The sequence below is a fragment of the Gigantopelta aegis genome, chromosome 13 (assembly GCF_016097555.1).
Source record: "Gigantopelta aegis isolate Gae_Host chromosome 13, Gae_host_genome, whole genome shotgun sequence".
NCBI lineage: Eukaryota > Metazoa > Mollusca > Gastropoda > Neomphalida > Peltospiridae > Gigantopelta > Gigantopelta aegis.
Window position 1 is genome coordinate 16,341,365 of NC_054711.1, and position 13,492 is coordinate 16,354,856.

The window sequence follows — 13,492 nt, forward strand, 5'->3', positions numbered from 1 at the left end:
TTTAATCTAGATACCGACTCCAAACCCTGAGTGAGTGCTCCGCAAGGCTCATTTGGTAGGTGTAAACCACTTGCACCGACCAGTGATCCATAACTGGTTCAACAAAGGCCATGGTTTGTGCTATCCTGCCTGTGGGAAGCGCAAATAAAAAATCCCTTTCTGCTAATCGGAAAGAGTAGCCCATGTAGTGGCGACAGCGGGTTTGCTCTCAAAATCTGTGGTCCTTAACCATATGTCTGACGCCATATAACCGTAAATAAAATGTGTTGAGTGAGTCGTTAAATAAAACATTTCTTTCTTATCAGAGAACTGTTCAAGCACGCCTGTCGCGGGCACAATCTCTGACTTCGCCAGAGTTCTGTTCATGACAGGTATAAGCTAGAATCCGCTCCGTGTAGCTTATATATATAATAAACCCTACGACACTACAAACCAATCCCGTAATTGTCCGGCATAGGCTACTCTTTTACTATTACGAAACAAATACCTGATCATTCCCAATATATTTCCAATCCTAAAATTTCACAAGCAGAAATCCGCTCTTAAAGTGACATCATTTGACTCAGTGACACTTGAAATCACATTACGCTTACACAATCCTTAAATATCTTGTAACATCGCAGTAAACAAAGACCAGTCGAAGAAAGAATTTATAACTGACGACAATAAAAATTGTCCTGCTTTAAAACTTTTGTGACCGACACAAAAACCTTTATAACTAAAAAAAAAGAAAGAAAGAAGACAATAAAACTTATATAAGAATGATAACTGTAATGGAAGCACACCCCAAAAATCTTTCCTGGTTAAATTGAACACCTACTTGACACAGTAAAGAAAGACGCCGTGTGTGTGTGTGTGTGTAAACAAGGTCAGCCTCGTTTTCAAGTCGGGGCGACCACTGTGTCATAACAAGCGTAGTGTCGCGAGGTACAAGAAGTTTGTGTAACTTCGGTGAAAGTTTGTGACTTTTTCTCTTTTATTTTCGGCGTGGATTTACAGCTCTGCCGCAGAAGAAGGGGGTCGGAAAATGTGAGTATATCATTGTCAATCGTTAGCAAGGCAGTAGTGTGTTTGGACTTTATTTAGCGGAGTAGACAGACGGAGAGAGAGAGAGAGGTGTGTGACAGTTTCCAGTCGATAAAGCTTCTTGCGGGACAAGTGACCAAGCGTTAGAATATGTTCCACTTTACACTACTTCCTAAACAACTGATTTAGATTTTACGGTAGTTAATATATATATTAAGTATAAATTGACCACATAGTTATATTTGTAGATTTATTACAGTTTAATAAAATATATTAATTAAAGAACATTTTGAGAAAAAAATACAGTATGATAAGCGATAAGTTAAACGCCATATTAATCTATATTTTATTAATAATTTTAATTTATAAAATATGTAAAACACTGTTTCAGTGTTTGTAGATTTAATACAGTTTAACAAAACCTATTAATTAAAGGACATTTTTATAAAATTACAGTATGATTTTAGACACGGATAAGTTGAAAAGTTCAACACCAAATTAATGTATATTAATAATTTTAATGTATTAATGTAAATCAGCACTTCATAAATATATTTTTAATTATCCTGGAATGGTCGTATAAAATATTTTGAACATAATAACAGTATGATTTTATTAACTAATAAGTGGAAACTTTGACACCATACAAATCAACACTTCATAATTTTCGTATAAAATATGTAAAGCATTTTGTCCATGATAATTAAATGGTAATTATGGGCGTACCAATATTATGTAAGCAAAATATCCTTATGGTAATTTGTCAGGAGCGATGCAGAGGGGGTGATTAGATCATAGAATTTTAAAATATTGTTTGTATTGTTAATTTGTTAGTGGTGTTCTTATGTAATTTGCATAGCCTTAAAAATATAACTCGGCCTCTAATATATGTATAAGTCACTGTATCCAACACATAATCCAAAACCCCCCGCCGTCCCCCTAGAGTGTATGAGTGTATGGTTCGCCGCTCATTATGGTGAAAGGACGTTTTCGTTTCTGAACAGTTTATTAAATCTTTACCCAGCCGTGGTATGATATAATTATAAGTACTCAATTGTCTAACTAACGTTAAACAATGTGCATTAAACGATTTTAAATTATAAAACTATAATGCATAATCAGTGGCGGATCCAGAAAATCCATTTAGGCAGTGAAGCAATGACATGAGACAGAATGTCAAGGGAACTTTGGGGGAGGTTTGGAGGTTGATCGTAAAAAAAAATGAAAATTAATATATAATAAAATTATAACTGTCGCAAACTTTAGGAGGCAGGCCCCTGCCCCAACCCCTAGATCCGACTCTGATAATATTAAAGTATCGATTCCCAATATTGTTAACGAAAACTATAATAGCACCTAGTTTTAATAAATATCGCTAGTTTATCCCTGTTTTTAATACCATGTTAAATAATTTATTTATTTTTAAAGTGGAATAGAATTCCGCTTTTTATCTGAAATGAGAATTTTTTTTTTTTAAATTGTGGGTTTTTTTTGGTGGGGTTTTTTTTTGGTGACGTAAATTAGCAGCTACGACCAACAACAGGGTTCACACGGGCCATGAACATGATGGAAAGTCATGAAATTCAGAATTGTAATTTTTCTAGGCCTGTGACGTCAAGGAAATGGCAAATGTCATTTTTCCTGGTGATGAAAGTCGTGGAATTTGGTCGATAAAGTGATGGAAAATGAAAACTTATATGTGTTCTTTAAGATGATTCAAGAAAAGCAGAAAATCTGTACTTTTAAAGATCGCGTTATTATGTTGTTTATCGCTGGAAAATCTTTGAAGATAATATTTAAAGGGAAAAAAGATGTTCACTAAAAATGCCTTTAAAACTCACCAAAAAATCGTGAAATTTCTGTTGATAAACAAACGTATGAACTTTAAAAGAGACCGTGTGAGATCGAAAAATCATTATTAAAGTGGGAAATATATTTCTAATTGATTAAATAATATTTTTTTTGTTTACGAGATTGCACCTTTAAACTCCCAGTTTACTGTGTTTTACACTTGTGCTACTGAACTAGAAAACGTTAGTATTTTCCAGTGTACTTATACTGCAGTTGCTATATATTATGTGTGTGTGTGTGTGTGTGTGTGTGTGTGTGTTTGTGTGTGTGTGTGTGTGTGTGGCCTTCTGATTTGTAGCCACTCATTTTAATATATTAGTAGTGCTACTTTAATGTCTAGAAGCCAGTGCCGGAGATGGGAGAGGTGGGGGTGGGGGTTGGTCCTTGCTTCTATTCAATCGTGACCATCCGCAACGGAATTCAATAAATTGCATCAGATGTTTGAGTCACGTAAGAAACGTGAAAAACATCCTGGTAGCTACATAAGAATGAATACAAGGTCCACAGTGGCACACCTACTTTTAGCGGAGAGAGAGAGAGAGAGAGAGAGAGAGAGAGAGAGAGAGAGAGAGAGAGAGAGAGAGAGAGAGAGAGAGAGAGAGAGAGAGAGAGAAGGACCGGAGGGAAGGAGAGAGATATGGAGAGGGAGAGTGAAAGGGAGGACAGAGAGAAAGAGAGAGAGAGTGAAAGGGAGGACAGACAGAGAGAGAGAAGGAGCGGAGGGAAGGAGAGAGATATGGGGAGGGAGAGTGAAAGGGGGAGAGAGAGAGAGAGAGAGAGGAGCGGAGGGAAGGAGAGAGATATGGGGAGGGAGAGTGAAAGGGAGGACAGAGAGAGAGAGAGAGAGGGGAGGAAGAAAGAGAAAGACAGAGGGAGGGAGGGGGGAGAGAGAAGAGAGTGGGTGAGGGAGAAAAACAGACAGAGGGAGAAAGGGACGCAGGGTGTGTGAGAGGGAGGGAAACAGAAATAGAGGGGGGAAGGGGGAGAGAGACAGAGAGAAGATATAGAGGGAGAGGGAGGGAGACAGAGGTAGAAAGAATGAAGGGAGGGAGACAGAGATATGAATGAAGAGAGAGATAAGTGAGGAGAGAGAGACAGATCGAGATAAATGGAGGCAAATGTAGGGCGGAATGGAGGCAAATGTAGGGCGGAAGGAAGGCAGGGGATTGATAAGAGATATAGGTATACAGAATGTTAAAAGGAAATCAGAAGATGGAAGCAGGCCGATATACATGTACGCACCCACCTTTCAGACCAGAACGATATACCAGTATGATTCCAGGTCGTTTCGCCCTAAAACCACTTCGAACCTGGGTTGTTCCGCCCTTAGTCCTATTCACCCTGGGTTGGTGCGCCCTAAATCTCATTTGCCGCCGAACAAAATGTGACAAATTCGGTTTCACGGCAAATAAATCGGCTTATTTTCAGACGAAACACTTTATTAATGTTCTCGGACCACCGGACATTTTGAAATGTTTAAGAACCGATCTCTAAACTCTGCTGTATATTTATTTATTCCACAATTGGCGAAGGAGAGCGTGGGAATCTGTGATAAACCATTTCGGGGTCAAAACGTGATCGCCTTTCTTCAGTGAAAGGAATTTTCCGCATTTCTTATCGTTTTGTCTGTTTATATTATGTTTCGTGGATAATAGGAATCTTCTAAAGGAAAGGAATGTTTGTTTAACGACAGCCCAGTACATTGGTTTATTCACAGCTGTTAGTGTTTAAGTGTCTAACATAAGGTCGTTTTTCATAACTGAATTGGAGAAGAACCCCATTTATTTGTTTCAACCTTGTAGCAGCAAGAGGTCTTTTATGTTCTTCCTTTCTTTCTTTCTTTCCTTTATGTTCTTGATGACACAGGAGATAGCACTTTTCGTGGCCTTTGGTATGTCAGTTGTAGAAGAATTAAAGTTTGTTTTGCTTAACGACATCACTAGAACACATTGATTTATTAATCATCGGCTATTGGATGTCATACATTATGCAGCTTTGACGTATAATCTTAGAGAGAATGGATGAATGAATGAATGAATGTTTAACGACACCCCAGCACGAAAAATACATCGGCTATTGGGTGTCAAACTATGGTAATGCAAACAAATAAAGTGATGATCAACATCAATATAAAAATTCAAGATTTAAACAAAAACACAGTGTAAAGAACTGTGCAAAAATACAAATATCACAGATAGATACTGACTTTTACTCAAAACTTCAATTTTGTGCTGTATTGGCCATTCTCAAAGAGAATGTTACACCCCTGCACCACGGTGAAGTTACAGCACGCGCAGGGGCTTAGAGAGAAAACCCCGATACATTTTTCAATTGGTAACAAGGGATCTTTTATATACACCATCTCACAGACAGGGTAGCACATACCACGGCCTTTGATATAGCAGTCGTGGTGCACTGGCTGGAATGAGAAATAACCCAATGGGCTTATCGATGGGAATCGATCCTAGACCGATCGCGCATTAAATAAATGAACCACCTGTCCCGATTTTTGATGGCTGCTAAGTAAGGGCTCTTTTATATGTACCACTTCACAGACAGAATAGCACATACCACGGTCTTTGATATACCAGTCGTGGTGCACTGGCTGGAATGAGAAATAGCCCAATGGGCTTATCGATGGGAATCGATCCTAGACCGATCGCGCATTAAATAAACGAACTCTTTACCACCTGTCCCGATTTTTGATGGCTGCTAAGTAAGGGATCTTTTATATACATGTACCACCTCACAGACAGGATAGCACATACCACGGCCTTTGATATACCAGACATGGTGCACTGGCTGGAATAAGAAATAGCCCAATTGAGCCCGCCGACGGGGATCAATCCTAGACCGACCGCGCATCGAGCTAGCCCTTTACCACTGTGCTACGTTCTGGCCCGAATTTTTATGGCTGCTGAGTAACATTAATGTAATATTTCAGATTAGCGTCGCACACAAGTTATCCGTGCATGTAGCGAACTGCCGAAATTACCCATGCTTGAAGCCAGTCGAAACTTAAATGTAGCTACATAATTACATGTAGATACGTTTTCCCCGGGAGCGGTTATTAACCAACACAAAAACATTTAATCACACGACATTTTCTCAGACACTTATTATTTGCATAATACAGTCACAATGAAACATGTATAGTGGAATGTGTCAACTGCCAATGTTCGCCCAGCACGACTCCGGATAATTAGTTTTAATACCTATTGGTTTCCATGGGGATACGCAACGTCGTGGCTTACCAATTAATGATTTTTATATATACCGACCAACAAAGGAGACGCGAATATTAATAATTTTAGTCTTCTTCAAGGCATATTGTCACAGACCACTGGCCTTATTTAAAGGCATATTGTCACAGACCACTGACCTATTTAAAGGCATATTGTCACAGACCACTGACCTATTTAAAGGCATATTGTCACAGACCACTGACTTATTTAAAGGCATATTGTCACAGACCACTGACCTTATTTAAAGGCATATTGTCAGACCACTGACCTATTTAAAGGCATATTGTCACAGACCACTGACCTATTTAATGGTCTAACAAAGTATGACCAGAACAAAAATAATTTGATTTGTCCCTAAATGTACTTTATGCAACCATCTTCATAAACACCATACTCCATTTATTAATGACATTTTGTAAAAATAATTGAATTATGGCAAAGGTCCATAATTCAAAAACTAAAATTGCCGAGAGGGATGACATGGATTTCACTCCATCATGGTTCAGTTAAGGTGGTGCAATAGCTAGATTTGGTTTCCAACAATTAATGTATTTTTTATTTATTATCCTATTTAGAGAAATAATGTCCTTAAATCCGTGACAGTTTCTTTAATTTATTTTAAAAGTATACAGTTTGAATCGTATTCGTTTTTGCGTATATTAAAATTATTAATTTCTACTGGATATTTCAGGCCAACTGTAACAGTCTGGTTACAGAATTTATTTTATCATGAGAAAATTAGTTGCTTGTCTTTAGTTGTGCAGTATAATTATATACAGATACTGGGTTCGGATCCCAGTCGAGGCATGGGATTTTTAATCCAGATACCGACTCCAAACCCTGAGTGAGTGCTCCGCAAGGCTCAATGGGTAGGTGTAAACCACTTGCACTGACCAGTGATCCATAACTGGTTCAACAAAGGCCATGGTTTGTGCTATCCTGCCTGTGGGAAGTGCAAATAAAAGATCCCTTGCTGCTAATCGGAAGAGTAGCCCATGTAGTGGCGACAGCGGGTTTCCTCTCAAAATCTGTGTGGTCCTTAACCATATGTCTGACGCCATATAACCGTAAATAAAATGTGTTGATTGCGTCGTTAAATAAAACATTTCTTTCTTTTTAATTATATACATAAATACGTGAATATGCACTACTAATGTGTAAAAATATTACCCATATTATGTATCTACATGTGTGTAATGAATAATAATGCATCTGTTAAGCCTGGTTTCCATAAAATATGTCACGTAATTAACCGACGCAGATCGCCGCAGATCAAAAGATTATTTTTATTAGAACAAAGCCAGTGCACCACGACTGGTACATCAAAGGCCGTGGTATGTGCTATCCTGTCTATGGGATGGTGCATATAAATGATCCCTTGCTGCTAATCAAAAAGAGTAGCCCATGAAGTGGCGACAGCGGGTTTCCTCCCTCAATATCTGTGTGGTCCTTAACCATATGTCCGACGCCATATAACCGTAAATAAAATGTGTTGAGTGCTTCGTTAAATAAAACATTTCCATTATTAGAACAAACAAACAAATGGGGGAAAAAACCCCGATTTTTAAACGACTAAAACTGTTTTCATATTTATAAGATAACTTTATTGTCCTGGTTTTTCTGTGATATATTTTAGCGTATTAAAATGTAGATTCGGTGTGTTAACAAACTCAGTCTTGCTTATACCTGTACCAGTGGAGGGGTCATAGCCCAGTGGTAAAGAGTACGGTCGGTCTGGGATCGATCCCTGTCGGTGGGCCAATTGGCTATTTGTCGTTCCAGCCAGTGCACCACGACTAAAATATATCAAAGGCCGTGGTATGTACTACCCTGTATGTGGGATGGTGCATATAAAACATCGAAATAAATCGAAAATAGTAGCCCATGAAGTGGCGACAGCGGGTTTCCTTTCTCAATATCTATGTAGTGCTGTAACGCCATATAACCGTAAATAAAATGTATTGACTGCGTCGTTAAATAAAACATTTCTTTCTTCTTCTATTTTTTTGCTTATATAAGTAGTACACTTTAGTCAAACTCTGGAGACTGACAAAATGCTTCAGTCAGGAGTTTTAAAGTGTTAAAAGCGCATTTCAGTGTAAAATTGCTATTGAAATGTTTTTACTTGATGACTGAATGCATACGTCAATTATGGACTGTCACTCTAGTACGTCAATAAATCTAGTGCCGTGACCTTGATTAATTTACATCCAATTTGCAAAGTTATCAAATTCTTAAAGTATGTGATCTGGAAAATATCACATACTTTGATTGCACTGAAAATGTAAGATATTATATATGATAAATAATGATATCAGTTTTAACAATAGATCTGACCACGTGATCAGTATATAGGTATACATACGTATTATCTCAGTATTTGGCAGTTCCGTGAAAACCTTTACTCATTACTGATAACAAGACCGTGTTTATCTTAAGGGGCGTGCCTAACTGAAAATAACGGTAGGGGTGGGGGTGCACTAAAACCGAAAAGGATTCAGATGAAAATGTATGCACCACGGGGGGGGGGGGGGGGGGGGGGGGGGGGCTTTATGGTCTTGTTGTTTTAATTTGATTTTGTTGTTTGCATCCAACACTGATTCAAGCACGCTGTCCTGGGTACACGTCTTCATTGTATGGACTGCCTATCCAGGACTGCATCACCGCATTCGGTGGACATCTGTTTATTTATTTATTTATTTATTTATTTATTTATTTCAACTTATTTTCGTGCTAATATCCAATTAAGTTTCAAGCACGCATGCCTCAGTTATCTGAGCTTTTTGTCCAGGACAGTGGGTTAGGTAGTGGTTAGTGAGAGAGAAGTCGGCGTAGTGGCCTTGCACCTACCCATTGAGTCGTTAAAACTCGCTCTGGGTGGGAGCCGGTACTGGCCTACGAACCCAGTACCTACCAACCTTATGTCCGATAGCTTAACCACGACATCACCGCTTTTGATGAAAATCTGTTGAGTCGTTAAAACTCCCTCTGGGTGGGAGCCGGTACCGGGCTGCGAACCCAGTACCTACCAGACTTATGTCCGATGACTTAACCATGACACAACCGCGGTTGGTGGACATTATTGAGTCGTTAAAACTCGCTCAGGTACCGGGCTGCGAACCCAGTACCTACCAGCCTCATGTCCGATGGCTTAACCAAAAGAAAGAAATGTTTTATTTAACGACGCACTCAACACATTTTATTTACGGTTATATGGCGTCAGACATGGTTACGGACCACACAGATATTGAGAGAGGAAACCCGCTGTCGCCACTTCATGGGCTACTCTTTTCGATTAGCAGCAAGGTATCTTTTATATGCACCATCCCACAGACAGGATAGCACATACCACGGCCTTTGATATACCAGTCGTGGTGCACTGGCTGGAACGAGAAATAGCCCAATGGGCCCACCGACAGGGTTGCTTAACCACGACACCACCGCGGTCGGTGGACATCTGTCCGTTGCATGTTGATTTTTATCGTCTACGCAACACACAAAGAACTGCCTGTCTTGCTTAATGCAAATTACTGCTTGGTATTGTTTGAGGTGAACATTTAATAGTCTTTCGCACCTTGACCTACTTCTGGAACATTCTTTTGTGCGTGTTACAGTTTCGCACGTAACACGTATATTGTTAGCTGTTCATGCTAGCAATTAGCGTCAATTGTCACCAAGGGATATTTCGTCACGCGCGTAACATTGCATCACTAATCCGTATGTTTGTTCCTATTTAAGGAAATGTTGAAAATGTTATCGTTTTTCTGGTCTTTGTTCCGTGTGTTTCTATATTTAAAAAATGTATTAGTATTATTTCATGATTGTACAAGAACAAAGAATTTATTTGGAAATCGTCGAGAGGGGTTTGACATTTTGAGAAATGCTATTTTCTAAAAAACCAAAAACCTTTTTTTTCTCATTTTTTTCATTTTTTTTTAATTGCATCCGTTCAGTGTTACAAACGGGTTTTAAGCATATAATGTTCCGTCTGTGGAAAAGTCACATAACATATCCCTTGCTGCTAATGAAGAAATATATAGAGAGAGGGTTTTCTTTAAAGGTGCTGTGTCAAAGTTGCAATAATGACGGTTTCCGCCAAATGTATTTATTAATTTTTGCTTTGAAACATAAAATTTATACCTTCGGCTTATATGCCTATAAAAAAAAAATTTCAACTAAATTATTCCATTTACTAGTCTTTTAAAAAAAAAAAAAAATCAGTGGGTGATCTTGAAAGTGTCTCACACGCATTAACTAGTGACGTCACTGTTTTATGGGTACACTTTCAACACACTAACTATCTGCGCTTAACTGACAAAATAAACAAAGACTGTGGCCATGCTAAATTAAGCCACAAATTATTCGGGAAACCCCCTTTGTTGTCCAGTGCAAGACGTTTTAAACTTATTATTCTAAAGTTAATTATGGAAAACGTATGCATGAGATCGATTAATCTATAGTTATTTATTACAAATAAATGTGAAAATAATGAAATATTGTAGATTTAACTTTGATATAAATAGGACCGTATAAGATTATATATTTCGAAATTACCAAATGTCTGAAATGCAATAGTCTATGATTATTAAGTATATGTGCTCTAGTGGTGACGTTAAATAAAACAAACTTCTGCTGCTTCTTCTTTTTCTTCTTCTAAACCAACAACCCCTTCGTATCTTAATGAATCAAGTTGAGGGGGTATAGGTGTGGGTGTGTCCAGAGTACAAAAGGTAACAGCCGCTTGATTAAACTATCATTTGATAACGTTTTTAAAATTGCACATATGTATGCATATAATGGCATATAATAGCATTCTTTCTTGTGCATTGCCGTTGTCAGGGTCAAAGATTGGTAGAGATTATCGTATATGCATTTATGAGGCCATAGTTAAGAACAGTTTGTTTTGCTGGATCTCAATAGCGGTGTGTTAGTCGAAAGGTATTTAAAAGCTGCGGATCTCTGCGTTTTCTAAAGGTTTTGTTTTTTGTGTAACGACACCACTAGAACACATTGATTTATTAATCATAGGCTATTTTATGTCAAACATTTGGTAATTTTGACACATAATTTTAGAGAGAAAACCCGCTAAACAATTTCCATTAGTAACAAGGGATCTTTTATTGACATCATCTCACATAGAGGATAGCACATACCACGGCCTTTGATATACCAGTCGTGGGGTACTGGCTGGAACGAGAAATAGCCAAATGGGCCCATCGACGTGGATCGATCTCAAACCGACCGCGCATCAAGCTAGCGCTTTACCACTGGGCTACATCTCGCCCCGTTTTCTGAAGGAAACCGCAAACACAATTCCCGTTTTGATAAACAGTAACACTCGAGTGTTTTCGTTGTCACCGTGTACCTTGATAAATGGCACAAGTTTGTCACCAAGTTTTAAAAAACGTTTATTGTAATACTAGGCTCAGACTATCAACTGCCACGACGAAGTTGGCAACTCGACGGTTGCGTTGTAATTTCCCCAACTCCCAACAACGACGAGAATCCAGTTGTAAAATCGCTCAGATTAGCAACTGGACAGTCGTAAAAGTCGTGAGAGCAAAAAGTTGACCAACTGTGTTGTTACAGTTGGTAGTTTGATACTAGTATTATGCTTGACAGTGTGAAAAGCGACCCGTGCGTTGATCATTAGTGGCGAGTTAACATGACAGATTAGTCGCTGTCGCTTTAAGAACATCGAATAATGGAATACAATGGGGTAAAGATAATGGAAATGAGTTAAAGTTTCATTTTGTTTAGCGATACCGCTAGAATTAATGACGCATCAACACGCAATCTTCCTAGAAAACCCACAGCCTGTTTTCCCATTGGTAGTAAAGGATCCTTTATGAGCACTTTCCTACAGACAAGACAACACATACCATGTCTTTTGATTTGGGGATAAGAAACTCTTAATGGTTACATAATTCAAATATGCTCGAGATTATAACTTTAATTATTTTAAATTGAAATATTTATGTTGCAAAAGAAGAATTAAAGAATAAAACAATATTATTTGGATAAGTAATGGAAAGAATGAATGGATGGATGGATGGTGAATGAGTGAGCGAGTGAATGAGAGGGAGGGCGGGTGGGCGGGTAGTTGGATGGGTGGGTGGGTGGGTTTGAGTGAGTGATTGAGTGAGTGAGTGAGTGAGTGAGTGAGTTAAGAGAGTTGGAAGAGATTAACGACGATGAGTCGGACGATTTTACATATTAGTCGGGTAGGGTACGAGAAACAAAATTTTTAAATCTAAGACTGACCTTAACGTCTCCCAGACCGTGTTGCTAAATCTGTTTACGAGTTACATATCACAGCAGACAAAAGGTGTACCAGAGAAAGCTGATAACAAAGGTATAACGGTATACCACCTCAATGTGCAATACGCGTGTTTATTACCTTTGAAGTGCAGGCTTATTAAATGCAATGTACAGGTGCGTTTTATAAGAATCGGTCTAGGTTTGTCTGGCCTCGTCTGAAATCAAATAAGAACACCTACATCTTTTGTACTAAACTTGGATAAAGCGTTCATTATTATACATGACAGTAAATGTAAAGCATGTGAATTCATAAATATATGACAAAATGGGTAGTAATATATGTGTCGTTATAGTATGTTACAAAACTGTCTGAACTTTGTATAGAACAGATGTGCAAAGGTTGTTCAATGGATTGTCATATTATGGGAGTTGAATAATCACTGCCAACGCAAATTTATAACTAAATAAGTAAGTAACTAAGTAAGAAAATAAATAAGAAAATAAATAAGAAAATAAATAAGGAACACTGGACAGAAGTAACGAAGTAAGGTAATGATTAAAGTATAAGAGTGAGTAAATTAAAATAAAATAAAAAATAAGATGAAATAAATAAATTAATTAAATATATTAAATAAATAAATAAAATTAAATAAATATAAATAAATACATAAAAATAAATAAATAAATACATACATAAAAATAAATAAATAAATACATAAAAATAATATAATATAATATAATATAATATAATAGCGTGTTGCTTTATTTGCAGTAGAAAAAAAATCTGTAAGTTTGTTTACATATAATAGGATATGTTTCATTGTGGTATAACAGTAGAAGGCCACCTGCGTAACTCGGATAACACTAACAAGTAAGCATCGAATTAAGCTTAAGGCAGTCATCCATCCACATAGATTCAGGTGTCGATGGGTTTCTTGTGGGTTTTTTGCTTTTTGTTTTTTAAACCAAACATTCTTGAAGAAACCGCAGTTGACGCTCAATGACGGCACATTGCAATTCTGAGATTCATTAATTTGTAGCTATGTATCATAAAAAGCAAAACCATAATATTTCAAGATAGGAAAGGAAAGGAATGTTGTGTTTTTTGT

At 37.7% G+C, this 13,492-nt stretch overlaps 1 protein-coding gene across 1 annotated transcript in view; it reads left to right on the top strand.

Annotated features, from left to right (window-relative positions):
• Positions 1-893: 893 nt before the first annotated feature.
• Positions 894-13,492, top strand: part of LOC121387700 (innexin unc-9-like) — a 50,236-nt gene continuing 37,637 nt past the window's right edge. Inside the window, exon 1 of the mRNA XM_041518893.1 lies at positions 894-1,029. Within this exon, the coding sequence (XP_041374827.1) occupies positions 1,028-1,029 (2 nt within the window). The 5' untranslated portion in view covers positions 894-1,027. The remainder of the gene's footprint in view (positions 1,030-13,492) is intronic.